Source organism: Urocitellus parryii, chromosome 6 (genome assembly GCF_045843805.1).
Source record: "Urocitellus parryii isolate mUroPar1 chromosome 6, mUroPar1.hap1, whole genome shotgun sequence".
NCBI classification, from domain to species: domain Eukaryota; kingdom Metazoa; phylum Chordata; class Mammalia; order Rodentia; family Sciuridae; genus Urocitellus; species Urocitellus parryii.
The window spans coordinates 184,664,083-184,678,751 of record NC_135536.1 but is presented as its reverse complement, the minus strand read 5'-3'; the positions used below and the strand labels follow the sequence as shown (position 1 = coordinate 184,678,751).

Genomic DNA, 14,669 nt, shown 5'->3' with positions numbered 1-14,669 from the left:
GCGGAGCCTGTGTCCAGGGGCCCTGCTTCCTGGGTGCCTCAGCTTGAATTCTCATGCTGCTGCTTCCTGGCTGTGGGAAGTAGAGCCCTGAGCACCAATGTGAGATACTATTTTGCATCTTTGAGCAAGATAGCTCTCTGAGCTTCAGTCTCCCTGCCCATGATATGGGGAAGGATGGAAAAAACCTCCTATGGACAGTTTTGAGGATTGAGAGGGATGACAAAAGGTAAGGGGCCTGGCACATAGTAGGAGCTTCAGGGAATCCATCTTCTTTACTGTGGGCCCAGTGTGTGCTGGAGACACTCCACTCCCCGAGGAGTTAACCCCTCTCCTGGCTCTCACTCCACCTTGTGTTCTGCAGGGAAGTCCAGCTGTCACCTAGGTCAGGGCCTCAGAGTTTGCTCGCCTCTCTGCCCAGCTCACAGCCTTCCCTACCTCTGCTAGGCCTAATGGATGTGTGTCTCCAGGTCCCAGCTTGAATGTCCCATCCTCAGGGAAACCTCCTGTGCCAACCCACACTCTGCCAGTCTCTAGGAAGGCTCACTGTCCAGGGTCTCCAGTGTCTTCTATGCTCTTCCTAATTGGCACATCTCCATGGTTGTAAATAAATACTTTTTATTTGATTATGTTTGATTTAATGGTGTGTGTGTGTGGGGGGTGGGGTCTGGACCTTCTTGTCCACAGGAGTCTCAAGCCTCAGCTTTTGGCCACAGTCTTCCCATGCTCAAGAGCAGCATGAGCACCCAGGTGAGGGTTCAACATCCTGACTCCTGCCCTCCTGACTCTGTGACCCTGGGCAAGTTACTTAACCTGTTTGTGTCTCGGTTTCCATTTGTAAAGAGGGTGAACAACAGCACCAGCTTCCTCAGATGTCATGATATCATGGCAGATGATCTTACTGGTTCCCTTAGTGCCGGAGTGGAGCACCCAGCCTGTCCTGTTGGTAAACGGGGCCGCTGTTACTGTAGCTAAACTGGCAGCTGAAACAGACATCTCTCAAATCTCAGGTGCTGCTCTTGTCACATTCCAGTGTAGGACTGTGGGAGGGGCTGTCAATTATGCACTTGGGTTCCTTCCACTCCATTTCTTAATTTGGAGTCCACCAGGGATTCTCTGGGTAGAATGTGGAGGGTCCATGAACTTGAATGGTGTTTTAGGTTACAGTCCCTAGAAACACGGCATGAGATGGGGACTCCTGAGCCAGAGATTTATTGAGGGCATGCTTCCAGGAAAGAGGTGTGGGAGCATCAGGAGGGACGGGGAAGGAGCTGTGCGAGCCTGTGGTCTCCTTTGGAGCCCTGCCTAAAGCTGAGGCCTCTGGAGCAAGGATTTGTGCCCCAGGGTTGCAGTGGGTTGCTCTTGGGGTGAGAGGAGGCTGATTGGTGTCAGCCAGTCACTGGTGTGGGCTGCTTGGGCAAGGGTAGAGGAAGTGGCATTTTAAACTTGTGGAACACAATGGTTTCTGTTGGTTGCAATCCTTGGGGTAGCAATGAGCCATTAGCAGCCCACACTCACGACAGCTAGGGGGCAGGTGCAATTTGCCCAGTAAAGGGATCTGGACTGGGCACCAAAAGTACCTACTAGAGGTGGGGAAAAGTGTTATTTTTTTTTTTTTACCAACTTCTAACTAAAATTCAGCATTTTCTTCATTTGTAGAAGTAGGCAATAAGCCATGATACCGTTCTCAGTATCTGTGACTTTGTTGTCAATGGAAATCATACATATTTTCATATCACATTACTGTTGCAGTTATCTTTGAAATATCCTTTATGCTAATTTATACTTGAAAATTATGGTAGTTAGTAGGCCTGATAGACATTTTGTTTAATGTGTTAATAAAGAAGGACATACATTATTATGTTGCAAATTTGTTATTTTAAATATTTTGGTGACAGTGTGTTGATATAACTGCAGATTTCCTTTGTAATCCCATGAATTTTGTGCATTTTAAAAGCATTGTTCTGAGATGGATCTACAGGCTTCACCAGGCTGCCAAAGGACTCTGTGACGCAAAAGATGTTAAACACCCTGTCGTGGGACATTGGCCTCTTCTGCATGCATCCAGCAACAGGGAAAAGGTTTTATGGCCAGGCCTGAACAGCGCACACACCAGAGCTTCCCATAACGCACGGGCCAGAGAGTTACCCCATCATACCTAACTGCAGGGGAGGCTGGGACATGAGGTCTCTCGTGCCCAGAAAGTAGAAGAAATGTTCTGGGCACAGGCTTTGATAAATATCCATGGACAGCCTGAGTGAGCGAATGCTGGGTCCAGGTGTCTCTGCATGGCATGGGGAGAAGAAACAAGAACTATTTTTCTGGTGGGACCCTAAGTGTTCTTCCCTATTGTCTCCTTAGGACAAGCCACGCCAGGGCCAAAGCCGAGGCATCGGAACAGGCTGCTCTGGCCGCCAACCAGGAGTCGAACATTGCCCGCACTCTGGCCAGGGAGCTGGCTCCGGACTTCTACCAGCCAGGTAGGGCCACTGGGCGATGGGCACTTTTTTTTGCTTGCTGGGAAGCTGAGATACTCAGTAGGCTCATGAATGCTTGCAAGTTTTGGAAACTGTGAGGCATGATGCAGACAAGGTATGGGACAATGAAAAAGGACACGGAGGAGACACATCTCTGCCTGCATGACTGTCCCTGTTGGTTGGGGCTGGTGAAGCTTAGAGAAGTGGTAAGTCTCTGATGGATGCCGGGGCAAACGGGGCTTCCTGCTCCTGCTCAATACTTTGTCAAGCACTAATTGAGCACTGCCTGTGTGTCAGGCCTGTGCTGGGCTCCAGGGCCACTCAAAGACAGCATGGGGTGAGGCACACAGGCTGCAGGTGTTCAAATCCTGACTCCGCTGCTCACCAGCTGTGTTACTTCGTGCAAGGCAACTGGTAAACCTCAATTTCACACAGTATGATGAGTGCTGTGTGACAGATCAGGTCCTTCAAAATTGATCTTGACACAGACTGCTGGGCCCACCCCTCCCCCAGGTCCTGATTTTAGGTCTGGGGTGGAGCCCATGTCTAGAGGACCAGGCAGGGCCAATGCTGCTGGTCTGGGGCCACACTTTTGAGAACTACTGCACCAGGTGGTACTGGGTGGGACAGTTGAATGGAAAGAACTGCAGGCCCAAAAGCACAGGAGCTTGGAACAGTTAGATGGGGAGGCACGCAGCAGGAGGTGGGGAGTGAGGCTGCAGAGTAAGGAGGACCAATGGCTCTGACAGACTGCACTGCAGTAAGGGAGCCCAAGTGACACTAGATAGAAGACCCAGGAGTGCAGTCTGTGCCCAGAGACGTCCCTTCTGGTCACAGTGCTCCCCCTGCTGGCCCAGGAAGAGTGTCACTAGCTTGCCTTGGGTAGTGGTAGCCAGGGTCTGAGCTTGTCATTTTGCACACATTTTCTAAAGTTATCCTTCCAGTGCTATTTATGAAATAGGTATTACTAGGCCCATTTTTCAAGCAAGGGGATGTAAAGAGACCAGTGTCCTAGTTAAAAGCATCACATCTGCCCTTTGCTGTGTGACATTGGGCTAGTGATTTAACCTTTCTGGGTCTTTTCTTTCTTCATCTGGAAATCGGAGGTTTTCAATAGCACCAATCTCATAGGGTTATCAAAACGAACGAGTTCATATTAGGAAATTGCTCAGGCCAGGCAGGGTCTGGTATCAGCTCGTGCCCTGAGTGCTGGCTGAGTAAATGAGAGAGGCTCAGGAGGTGACGTGCCTGGCCCAGGATCATCCAGCGGTGGGGTTCGCACGCAGCCTCCTTGTGTTGCCTCGGCAGGTCCGGAATATCAGAAGCGCCGGCTGCTGCAGGAGATCCTGGAGAACTCGGAGAGCCTGCTGGAGCCCCCCGAGCGGGGCGCGGGCGCTGCAGGCGTCCCGAAGCCGCCCCGCGAGAGCCCGCAGCTGCATGAGCGCGAGACCCCGCGGCCCGAAGGGGGCCCGCCGTCGCCGGCCGGGACTCCCCCGCAGCCCAAGCGTCCCCGGCCGGGGACGTCCAAGGACGGCCTGCTGGGCCCGGGCGCCTGGAACGGCGAGTCTGGTGGCGAGGGCAGCCGGCCCGTCACGCCGTCCGAGGGCGCGGGCCGCCGCAGCCCCGCGCACCCCGCCACGGAACACATGGCCATCGAGGCGCTGCAGGCGCCGCCCGCGCCGTCGCGGGATCCCGAGGTGGCGCTGTACCGCGGCTACCACAGCTACGCCGTGCGCACAGGGCCGCCCGCGCCTCCGCCCTTCGAGGATGAGCCCGAGCCCGAAGCCTCCGGGTCCGACTCCGCGCCACCGTCCCCGGCCACCGCCCCCGTGCAGGCCCCTGCGGTCCAAGTCTGCGAGCCTGCGCCCGAGGCCCCCTCCAAGTTGGAGCCCAAGCCCATTGTCCCCAAAGCCGAGTCCAAGGCCAAGGCCCGCAAGACTGAGGCCAGAGGGCTGACCAAGGCTGGGGCCAAGAAGAAGGCTCGGAAGGAGGCGGCGCTGCTGGCAGAGGCGGAGGTGGAGGTAGAAGAGGTGAGTCTATGGGCAGAAGAGGCATCCGAGGTCCACAGGACGGGAGGCAGGATTGGGGTGCAGGGCATTTGGGGGCGGGGAAGGCGGAATACTGGAGTGTAGCTTTGTCCCGGTGCCTAGAGGACTTCAGAGCCTAAATGACAAGGCAGAGATTCCTGCCTCACCTCCGGGTAAGTATCTTTGCCCCTGGTGTCCTATCCACAGAGGCAGGTCTCAGGAACAGGGTGAGCAGGGAGCCTGAGCCAAGGCAGGATGGGCCACCTGCTGGTGGGGAAGACTTGTGCCGGGACCCAGCTTGCTCATCTGCTCAGGGTGTAGCAGGGATGGCTTCCTGGGGGTGGAGGAAGACCCCAGCAGGTCTTGGACTCTGGACCTTTCCATCCCTGGGAGGCTGGACGCCACTACTGCAGAAACAGAGTGTGGCTGGGCTCTCAAGGGCTGAGGAAGGCCACACAGGAGGGATCAGCAGTCCATCAGGCCTGCCACCCGGGGTTCCAGGCCTGAGTCTCTCCTGCTCTGTGGTTTGGGATATATTCATGTCCCTTTCTGGACCCTGGGGGCTTATGTTAATTATTTTCAAGAATCTTTTCAGCTCCCAAAGTCTGCCATCCAGGGTCCACAGTGACCACACAGGGGGTGCTCTTAGGAGGATCTTTCTAGAAGTTCCTGCGCCCCTGGCCAGACTTGTAACCTGACTGGGATTGTGAAGAGGCTGTTGGGACTCAGGCAGCCTCTGTCCACTGTTCCAGGTCCCCAATACTGTCCTCATCTGCATGGTGATCCTGCTCAACATCGGCCTGGCCATCCTCTTTGTCCATCTCCTGACCTGACCTTCGTCTACCAGGTGCGGCAGGGGAAAGCAGGAAAACGGAGGAGCCCATAGAAATTCTGGGTCAGGGTGACAGGAGAAGGAACGCACTGGGGACTGGGCATCCATCCTGAGGCTAATTATTGTTGTTATTTTTTTCTGCCGTGCTGGGGCTTGAACCCAGGACCTTGTGCATGCTAAGCAAGCATTCTGCTGTGGAGTCACATCTGCCCTGGGTTTGGCAGATCTTGGGCTCCCCACCCCATTTGCTCACGCCTAGGTGTCCCTAGCTGCACACTTGCGGAGCTTTATTCACCCATCCATTCGTTCATTGGACCAACATTTGCTCAGCAGCGCCTCCAGGGGGAGCTGTAGAGGCAGCAGAGACTCACTCCTGCCCTGAGGAGTGACAGCCAATCCTCACAGCCCACAGCGGAGGAGATCTCCCAGTTCAGACATCAAGCTGAGCAGCTCTTGATGCTGTCCCCAGATCCCTGCATCTTGACAGTCCACCGGAGATGGTGGGCAGGGCTGAGCACCACGCCCTCTTGCCCCACCTCAGTCCCTCCCACCCCATGCCCTTCCTCTGCCATTGGTTCCATCCCAGTTTCCTCTCCATGATGGAACTGGGGACTGGACACAGTCCTCTAAAAAAAGGATGGGCTGAGCTGGTCTCAGGGTGACAGTCTTCCCCCTGCCAGGGCTGGCCTTCACAGCGAATCCTGGCCTTGGCAGTGCTCTCAGAGTTCTTGCCTATTGCCCCTGTCCTCTGCCCCCTCCCCCTGCAAGACAAACAACAACCCAAACAGCCCTTCTTTGATTGTAGCTTAGAGTGTGTTGGAGTTTTGTAGTCAGTCTCAGGAGAGGGAAGGAATCCCTGTGCCATCACTGTGTAGCTGGCAGGTCCACCTGGGGGTAAATGCTGAGCTCGTGGGCTGCCTGTTTCATGGGGATTTTGGAGCCTTTCCTGTAGGCACCAATGGCTTAGAGGATGGAAAGGAGAGAGCCCAGTGACAGAGGGGGAGAGGGAGGGAAGGAAGGGAAGAGTGGAACAGCAGAGGGAACAGCCTGTTCAAATAGGCAGAGGCAGGCGTCAGGGCCTGGGGAGGCCTGGCAGAGTGCCAAAGCCAGGGGCCGGGGCTGCCCTGGTGGGGGGGAAGGGGAAGGCGCCCAGCATCCCACTGGGTGGTCAGCCTTGGAGCACCCTTCTTCCCTCCCTCACCTCACCTCGTTGCTGTCCCTTTGCAGAGCCAGGAGTTCCGGGGACACCATGATCCATCTTTTTGCAATGCCAGGCAGGTGGCCAAAGAGGACAAGACTCTGCTCCTGGAGCCCCGCGCCCAGCTCACATCCACACCACAGACGCTTAAGGAGGCCTCCCGGGGCCGTGCTGTGGGTTGGGTGCCAGAGGAGTAAAACGTCTGGGACCCCTCCAGGGGCGCTCTGCTCGGGGGCAAGGGAAGCCCTGAGGGGAGACCCCTGGTCTCTTGAGCTTCCTGATCTGCTCCTGTCCCCTGTCCTCACCCACTCCTTCTCCTTGCCCCTTGTCACCCAATCCCTGAGCTTTTGTGTGTTTTGGAAGAAGTCACTTAAGCAGGATGTTGATGTTCAATGATGTTCTCCCTCTTGCTCCTACCCCCCTCCCATTTTAACTTAGTCCCCTGGCTGGTGGCCCAAGGTTGCCTGGGAAGCTGAGGGGGTACTGAAATCCCTTGGACCATGTGGTTGTACCCAGCACACAGCTGGCCCTGACTTACAGAGGTTCTGGATGATGGTGGAGGAAATGGACAAGTTCAGCTGACTAGCCCAGCATGCAGTGCTCCGCCTTCTCCCACCAATCCACTCAGCCTCCCTCCTGGCCCAGTAGCACAGGGGGAGACCTGGGGAATGGGAGCCTTTGCCTAGGAAGCCACTGACCCCAGGGGCGGGGCGGGAGGAAGGGTAAGGTGCCGTTGTGGTGGCCCCTGTTTGTGGGTGTGTCTGAGGCTGGAGTTGCATTTAGAGCTGCTGATTTCCTTGGGGTCAGTGTACAGAAGTTCTCGGGCCGGTGAGCTACAGCTCGTATGATGCCCTATGAATTGGCTTGTCCCCTTCCCCCACCAGGGCCACTGTGGGCTCAGGGAGGCATGACATGGAAGGGAGGCAGATTTCCCTGGGCAGACTCTCAGGTGGGTGCTGAGAGATCAGCCTGGTGCAGTCTTCACAAGAAAGCCCCTTCCATATGCTTGGCAAAGGACACTCACATGCACCTCCCTTAAAGATGTCCTCACACACTGTGTCTGGGCCCTCAGGCTTGCTGGGAGGTGGCCTGGGGGCTAAGGGCTGTGGTTCCCTGTCTCCAGAAAGAAGGGAAAGAGCTCCCAGGCCCACCCAAGCCCTTCCTGGGGAAGGATGTGGCCACAGCATCCGAGCTGAGCTGGAGGTGCTGCTGCTATTCTGTTTCTCTGGACCTTGGAGCCTCCGTGTGGTGCCAGGCTCCCCCCCAGGGCAGGTCAGGACCTGGTCATTTGGAACAACTTTCCCTTCCCCCTTCTCCATCCTTAGGAACCTTCCCCTCTAGCTTTGCACTTGCCCGTTTCCAGCTGCCAGAGCCTCTAGCGTGGCTGGAATCCTGAACTGTGCTTCTGCAGAGAGGAGCCTACAGACGCCCCCATCCCAGCCAGCTGTGGGCACCACTCTGCATCTGTATCTGGGCTTTTCTGGACTCCTAGGGAATGAGGGGGTGGGGTAAGGCTCCTCAGGGCTGACAGGCTCCGGGCCTCAACTCTAAGATCATTGCTCTGGGTTTTTGGGTCTGGTCCTGTGCTGGGGACGAGCCTGTGGCTGCCAGAGCTGTGGGGCCTGGTTGGAACCGGTGTGGGGGTGGGGGCTTAGGTGCTACAGGCTGTGCAATAATAAACTTGTGTCTGCTCACAGGCTCCATGGCCCAGCTGCAGTGTCTGCATGTGGGCCAGGATGAGGGACTGGCGAAGGAGAGGCAGGGGAAGCTGGTCCTGCTGGTCTAGGTCCTCACGTGCTCAGAAAGTTCCCGTAATGCTTTTTGAGGGGCCATGAGGGGCTTCAGTACTGGAGGAACAGCTCAGGGGCTATAGACCTTGCACAGTGGAGTCTGTTTCTAAAGCAGACATCCAGGAGCAAGAGCCTGCCCTTAGAGGAGGAAGACCCTTGGATCCCAGTCCTGGCTCACTTTCTCCACTTCTCAGAGTCTCAGTTTTCTCATCTATAGAATGGGGGTAACAACACCACCCACCTCCCTGGGTGACAGTGATGGTTACATTCAACGTTGACACTTACGTATAACCCAGCTGTTGAGAGCAGCCGGGAGACAGACAGGCATCCTTATTGTCATCAGGTCACAGCATAGTCACCATACCTGTCACACAACCTCTTGCATTTTGATGGAGGATCCCCAAACCCTAAAGAGGTGGAATCGCCTTAGGCCCCAACTGCACAGTCCCAGCATGTCTCCGTCACAGGGGACCTCCATGCCATCTCCACAGAGGCTCAGAGGAGAGGGGACCTGCCCCAAGTCACACCAGCCTGTGGAGGGACAAGGTTCTCTAGCTTGCTGGGGAACAAGCCCTATCATTAAGCTTCTCTCAGTGGGTGGCCTCGGCAAGTGGGCCGCAGGGTAGGGTCCCTCACCCACCGGCAGGCTCAGGCCCAATGTTCGGGTCCTCAGGAGCCCTGGTTCTCTCCCAAGCACCTCCTCTGGCTTGGCATGTGTCCCCGGCCTCCCTCCCTCTCTGTGCCTTGGTTTCCTCTTATGCCAAGGAGACTGTCCATGGCCTTCTTCCCAGGAAGTGCAGGCGTGAGGATCAAATGAAGTAGATTTGGGGTGGTGAAGACTGCTTAGAGCTTAGGGAGCGCGGGAGGGCTGTCTTAGAATGACCTGGGACAGCTGGCAAAGAAGGTGGCTTCCTGAGCCGGGACTGGACCCCATCGGGTAAGGTTGGATGGAGTCGGGCTCCTCCAGCGGCTCAGGACCCAGCCTGGCGGGTACCTCCCCTTCCAGCCTCGGTCCCTGGTGCCCTAGGAGGTTTCACCAGTCCCCTGCCATGTTACATTTGAGGTGTTCTATACCATGCGGGAACCACAGGAAAACCGTGGGCATTGCTGGGACCCGTGATCACTGACCACTACCATGGGGGAGGATTTGCCAGACTCTTCCAGGGCAGAGAAGGGGAAGGGGCTGGGAACTATGGGAGCCAGATGCAGGGTTTGCAGCAAGAAGGGGAAGTTCCATAATCTTTGATGGACCCACAGAGGATCTGGCTGTGCTGGGTGATGCAGGCCCAGTGAGGACCTTTAGAGGCCACAAGCCTGACAAAGCCACACGGAAACCTGCCTCTCCCTTATGTAACTCAATAAAAAAACCCCTAAAATCTAAAATGCAAAATGGAAGTTTGCCGAAATTAAAAGAGCTCAAAACTGTTCTCTTTGTGCCGATTTCTCTGTGGTCAGAGGTCAAACTCCCCTTTCCTGCCTCTCTCCGCTTCCCCTGCTGGATGGTTCCGTGGTCAGCTCTGGGCCGGGCCCTTTGCTTCCTTCGTCTGGGGGCAGAACAGCAGCAGTGTGGCTCAGCACGTGGGCTCTGAAGCCAGGTTGCTGGTTTGAATCCCGCCTCTGCCTCTTCCCAACTGCAACCTTCTTAGTGTTCTTTCCCAGGGTGATTATCACCATGTGAGTGAAGTGCTTAGAACAAAGCCCAGCACCGTGTGTGTGAGCGCACAATCAATGCGCTATTCTTTTCACTTTGCAGTAGCTCCATAGTGTGGACATTAGCCCCTCCATTTTACAGATGAGGAAACTGAGGCTGGGAGAGCTGGAGTGATTGGTTCAGGTACAATGGTGAGGGAAGGGCAGAGCTGGGACCAGAACCCGGAGCCTCTACTCTCCACTGACCTCCCTCAGCCAGGAGGTGAGCGCACCCAATCACTGGTAATAAACCAGCTGAGGGAAGACGGCCACTAAGGGCGCTGCAGGGGACTCATGTACTGGACACCAGGGCACAAGAAGCTTTGGAAGGAAGCAGGTTTTGACGTGTTCGGTCCTCCAGGGGTTCATGTGTCGGAGGCCTGGTCCCCGGTGGCCGTGGTCAAGTTTTGGGACCTTTAGGAGGGAGGCCTGGGGAGGCCCATAGGTCGTTGTGGGAGCCGCCCTTGGAAGGCAACAAGATCACCCTCGGGGGACCCTGACCTCTTATAAAATCAGGTGTTGTGAGTACACCCAACCCCAGAAGAGCTCTCTGGCTTCCTGTGTAAGGACGCGACCTCTCACCTCACACTCACTCCTCCATGTGCTTTTGCCAAAGAGCCACCTGACCAGAGGCCAAATCAATGAGGCTGCCTGATCTTTAACCTCCAAAACTTCAAGCTACATAAACTCTTTATAAAGTTAGCTTGCTTTAAGCATTTTCTTAATGAAAAATGTAGGAATACAGAGTCCCTCAAGAACTGTGAGCAATATAAATAGTTGTATGAATTCACAAAGTTTGGGTGCAGCTTGTCACGCGGCACAGCTGACTGATACTTTGATAGCTCCACCAATCACTGACCGATATTTACCGATTGACTTTACTCCTCGTAGTTACTTGACCAGAAAACGCTGTCCGTGCGCAAGCCACAACCCCAGAGAGACAGGCTCCTTTTCTTTTCTTTTTTTTTTTTAAATTTTAATATTTATTTTTTAGTTCTCGGCGGACATAACATCTTTGTTTGTATGTGGTGCTGAAGATCGAACCCAGGCCGCATGCATGCGAGGCGAGCGCACTACCACTTGAGCCACATCCCCAGCAGACAGGCTCCTTTTCAAAACACAAATCATGTCCCAAATCTGGAGGCAGCCCTGGGGGAAAGGAAGGGACAGCAGTGAAACAGTGTAGGGGCCACGTTGGGGCAGAACTCAGGGGTCTCGGAGGGCAGGACCAGGAACTCAGAGTCCAGCGGCAGAACCGCTGTGCTGAGGAGGGGGTCACTCCCTCCACACAGCTGGGAGCGAACATCCCATCCTGGCTGAGCCAGCTGTGCCATTTCAGCTGGAGCGATGGCATCAAAACCCAGGCAGCCCTTAAAGGAACAGGGCACTGATGGCCACAGCTAGCCAGGCAGGGCCAGGGTGCAATTAGAAAAGGCAACTCTTCTTCCGATAATTTAACTTTTAATTTAAAAATTTATTTTTGGTACTAGGAATTAAACCCAGGGAAACTTTACAACTGAGTCACATCCCCAGCACTTTTTATTTTGAGACTGTGTCTCAGTAAGTTGCATAGGGCCTCACTAAATTGCTGAGGCTGGCCTCAAAGTTGCGATCCTCCTGCTTCAGCCTCCTAAGGTTAGATTGCCGTTGTATGCCACCTTGCCGGGCTTCAGTAATTTCTAAGTCAGTATGTCATCACAGAGCCTGAACAGTCAAGGTCAGCCCTGGGGGACTGCTGGACAGAGGCAGGACATTCCCTCCAGGTGTGGGTGATGGCGGTCAGAGCTCTGGGGGAAGGAGAAGGGCGGGGGATGCTGTGGGTGGGAGGGGAGGTTCTGGCACTGGGGCATAAACAGCAGTATCCAACCTAGGACCATTTCATAAGTCAAACTTACTCTTATCATAGTTCACACCCATAAAAAGTAAAAATGACTGATGTGCACAACTTGAGGAGTGAATCTTTTAAAATGAAATGTATAAAAGGGAAGCCGGACATGAAAGAATACAGTATACAAGTCCATGTTTACAAAGTTGCCTCCATGTATGGCGATAAGTGAGAGTGGCGGTTAGCAGGGGGTGGGGCGGGGAGGAGGGTGGCTGGAGCCACATCCCCAGCCCGCGTTGTCTTAATTCTAAAGCCTTCGAGACTGGGCTGCTCTTTAATTCCTCATTTTCTGGTGTTTGTGAACCTCATGAGCCTGAGATCTAGCTTGCCTGTGTCATTTCCCCTGCTGGGGAGATTTCACCTCCTTTATCTTAAGGGCTCCTGTTTCTCGGGGTCCCCTGACTGCCTCTTATGTGCTCATGTTTTTGCTCTAGAAATTTTGACTCCCCAAACCACCAGGCAGATGGCCTGGTTTCAGACCGTGTCCCCACACTTTTGACCTGGTATGGGGAGGAGCTGCGTGGGGGTTTGAATCCTTCAGCTCAGATCCACAGCCAATGTGACCAAGGACCCTAAGTCACAGGATCACTCTGCACTTGATTCGAGTTGCAGCTTCTGACCTACCTGGGGCTCAGTTCATCAGGTGGAGAAGTTGACCTCAAAATAAGGGTCCAGCGGATCCCAAGTGAGCTGGAGGTGATCTGGAAGCGGTGCAAGGTCCCTTGGTGGCCCCCAGCGAACTTCCAGGAATCTCTGTGTTTCTGTGGTCTCCTCCCTGTGAACCTGGGCTAGTCTTAGGACTTGCTTTAACCCAGTGGTTCTCAACACAGGGATGATCTTTGTCCTCTGGAGGCACTGGACAACCTCTATGGATGACACACCTTGGGGGTGGGATGGGGAACACTGTCATTGAAGGCTGGAGATCTGCTAAACATGCCACAACACATCCAACGGCCACCGCTGACTCCCTCACACCAGAAAGGACTTAGCACCAGAGAGGACCTGCATCCTCCTCCTACCTCCCCTGGCCACTTGAAGCCTCAGGACATCCTCAGGTTCTTTTTTTTTTTTTTTTTTTTTTTAATTCTCTCTCTCTCTCCTCTCTCTCTTTTTTTTTTTTTTTGAGAGAGAGAGAGAGAATTTTTAAATATTTATTTATTTTTTTTAAGTTATTGGCAGACACAACATCTTTGTTTGTATGTGGTGCTGAGGATCGAACCCGGGCCGCACGCATGCCAGGCGAGCGCGCTACCGCTTGAGCCACATCCCCAGCCCCATCCTCAGGTTCTTACTCCAGGGGCTGAAGGAGCATCTGGCTGGCGGTCTCCCCCGAAGGCCGGTCAATCACATCTCTGGAGACCCAGGGACCTGAGTCTCTGCAACTGAGCCATTGCAATGCCAATCAGAAAAGGAAAAGACCAGGTCCCAGGACAAGTTCCCACAACTACCAGGAGCAGGGCCAGGCAGCAGAAGGAAAAGACTCCAGACCTGGAGCCGAGAGCATTTCTATAAAACATAGGGAGGAAAAGGTGTCTACAGCAAAACTTCATTGACGAAAGCTAAGAGGGGCAGATGGTGTGAAGCAGGGCAAGCTCTGGGCTGGGGCAGGCCACGAGGAGTGGCTTCAGTGGCTTCGTGCTGCAGGCTCAGCTCAGCGGTTGCATCAGAGAAAACAGGGCGCGGCCGCCTGGTTCTCCATGGACTTAGGTCATGGTTTCACATACATTCAGGTCTGTGCAGCAGAGTCTGTGGGTGGTTTCCCAGCATCTGCTAACTGATTAACTTTCCCTCCCCACTCTCTAGCCTTTGTAATTAAATTCAAGACAACTCAGGATTTTCCTTTCCATCATGGGACTGGGGACCTCGACCCTTCAGAAGGCTTCTGGCTTCGGAAGCTCGCCAGGGGAGCGCGAGCAGCCTTCCCTGATCTCGTTTCTTGCTTCTGATCACTGCCCTTCCTGTCTCTGGAAGCCTTTCCAGCCCCCAGAACCAGCTAGTTAGTCACACGGTCATTTGTCTGGTAAGGAGGTCAGTTGGTAGTCCTGGCTTATCACATGTGGAGTTAAAATGAATTGGCCAGATTGCATCTTCTGCTCTGGGAGACGGTTTGGCAGGTAAAAGTATACCTACGTGGCAATTCAGGCTTTTCAATCCCACATCAAAATAACTGAAAATGTATGTTCAAGAAGACGAACAGGGATGTTCACAGAGGCTTTAGACATCATTGCCCAAAACTAATAACACCCACATGACCATCAACAGGAAAATGGAACACAGACCGTGCTCTTCCCATGACAATGGCATCCTACTCAGGAATAGCCAGGAACAAGTCACGGGAAATGGATGAATTTAAAAGCCATTATATTAGGTGAAAAAAAAAGGCATATGTCTACACGGGACCTACTAATGCATCTATTTATATGAAATTCTAGGAAAAGCAAAATCAAGCTGAAAGTGATAGGAAACCAGAACAGTGGTTTCCCTGGGGCCGTGGGCCTGGGGATCAGCGGGAAGAGGTGGGAGGGAATTTCTGGGGCGTTGGGCTATGGATTGTGCCTGGGATGGTGGTGACATTGCATTTGTCAAAACGAATCCATCTGTGCTTCTCGGAACTGGGCATGTTTGAATATGTAATTTAGACCTCAGTTGTTTTGTTTTAAAAAGGTTTAATTTTTTTAAATAAAAAAATAGGTCATTTTAAAAGCAAGAATTCTTTGGTCAGGCCCCAGCTATTCCAAAGCAAAGGCTTGTCCACCAGCTAGTCATGACCAGTC

General features: G+C 53.9%; 1 protein-coding gene across 1 annotated transcript in view; it reads left to right on the top strand.

Annotated features, from left to right (window-relative positions):
* The window catches only part of Jph2 (junctophilin 2), a 62,444-nt gene extending 52,696 nt beyond the window's left edge, over nt 1–9,748 (top strand). Inside the window, exons 3-6 of the mRNA XM_026383251.2 lie at nt 2,359–2,477; nt 3,783–4,504; nt 5,254–5,348; nt 6,561–9,748. Coding sequence (XP_026239036.2) covers nt 2,359–2,477; nt 3,783–4,504; nt 5,254–5,334 — 922 coding nt within the window. The 3' untranslated portion in view covers nt 5,335–5,348; nt 6,561–9,748. The remainder of the gene's footprint in view (nt 1–2,358; nt 2,478–3,782; nt 4,505–5,253; nt 5,349–6,560) is intronic.
* Nucleotides 9,749–14,669: the final 4,921 nt, after the last annotated feature.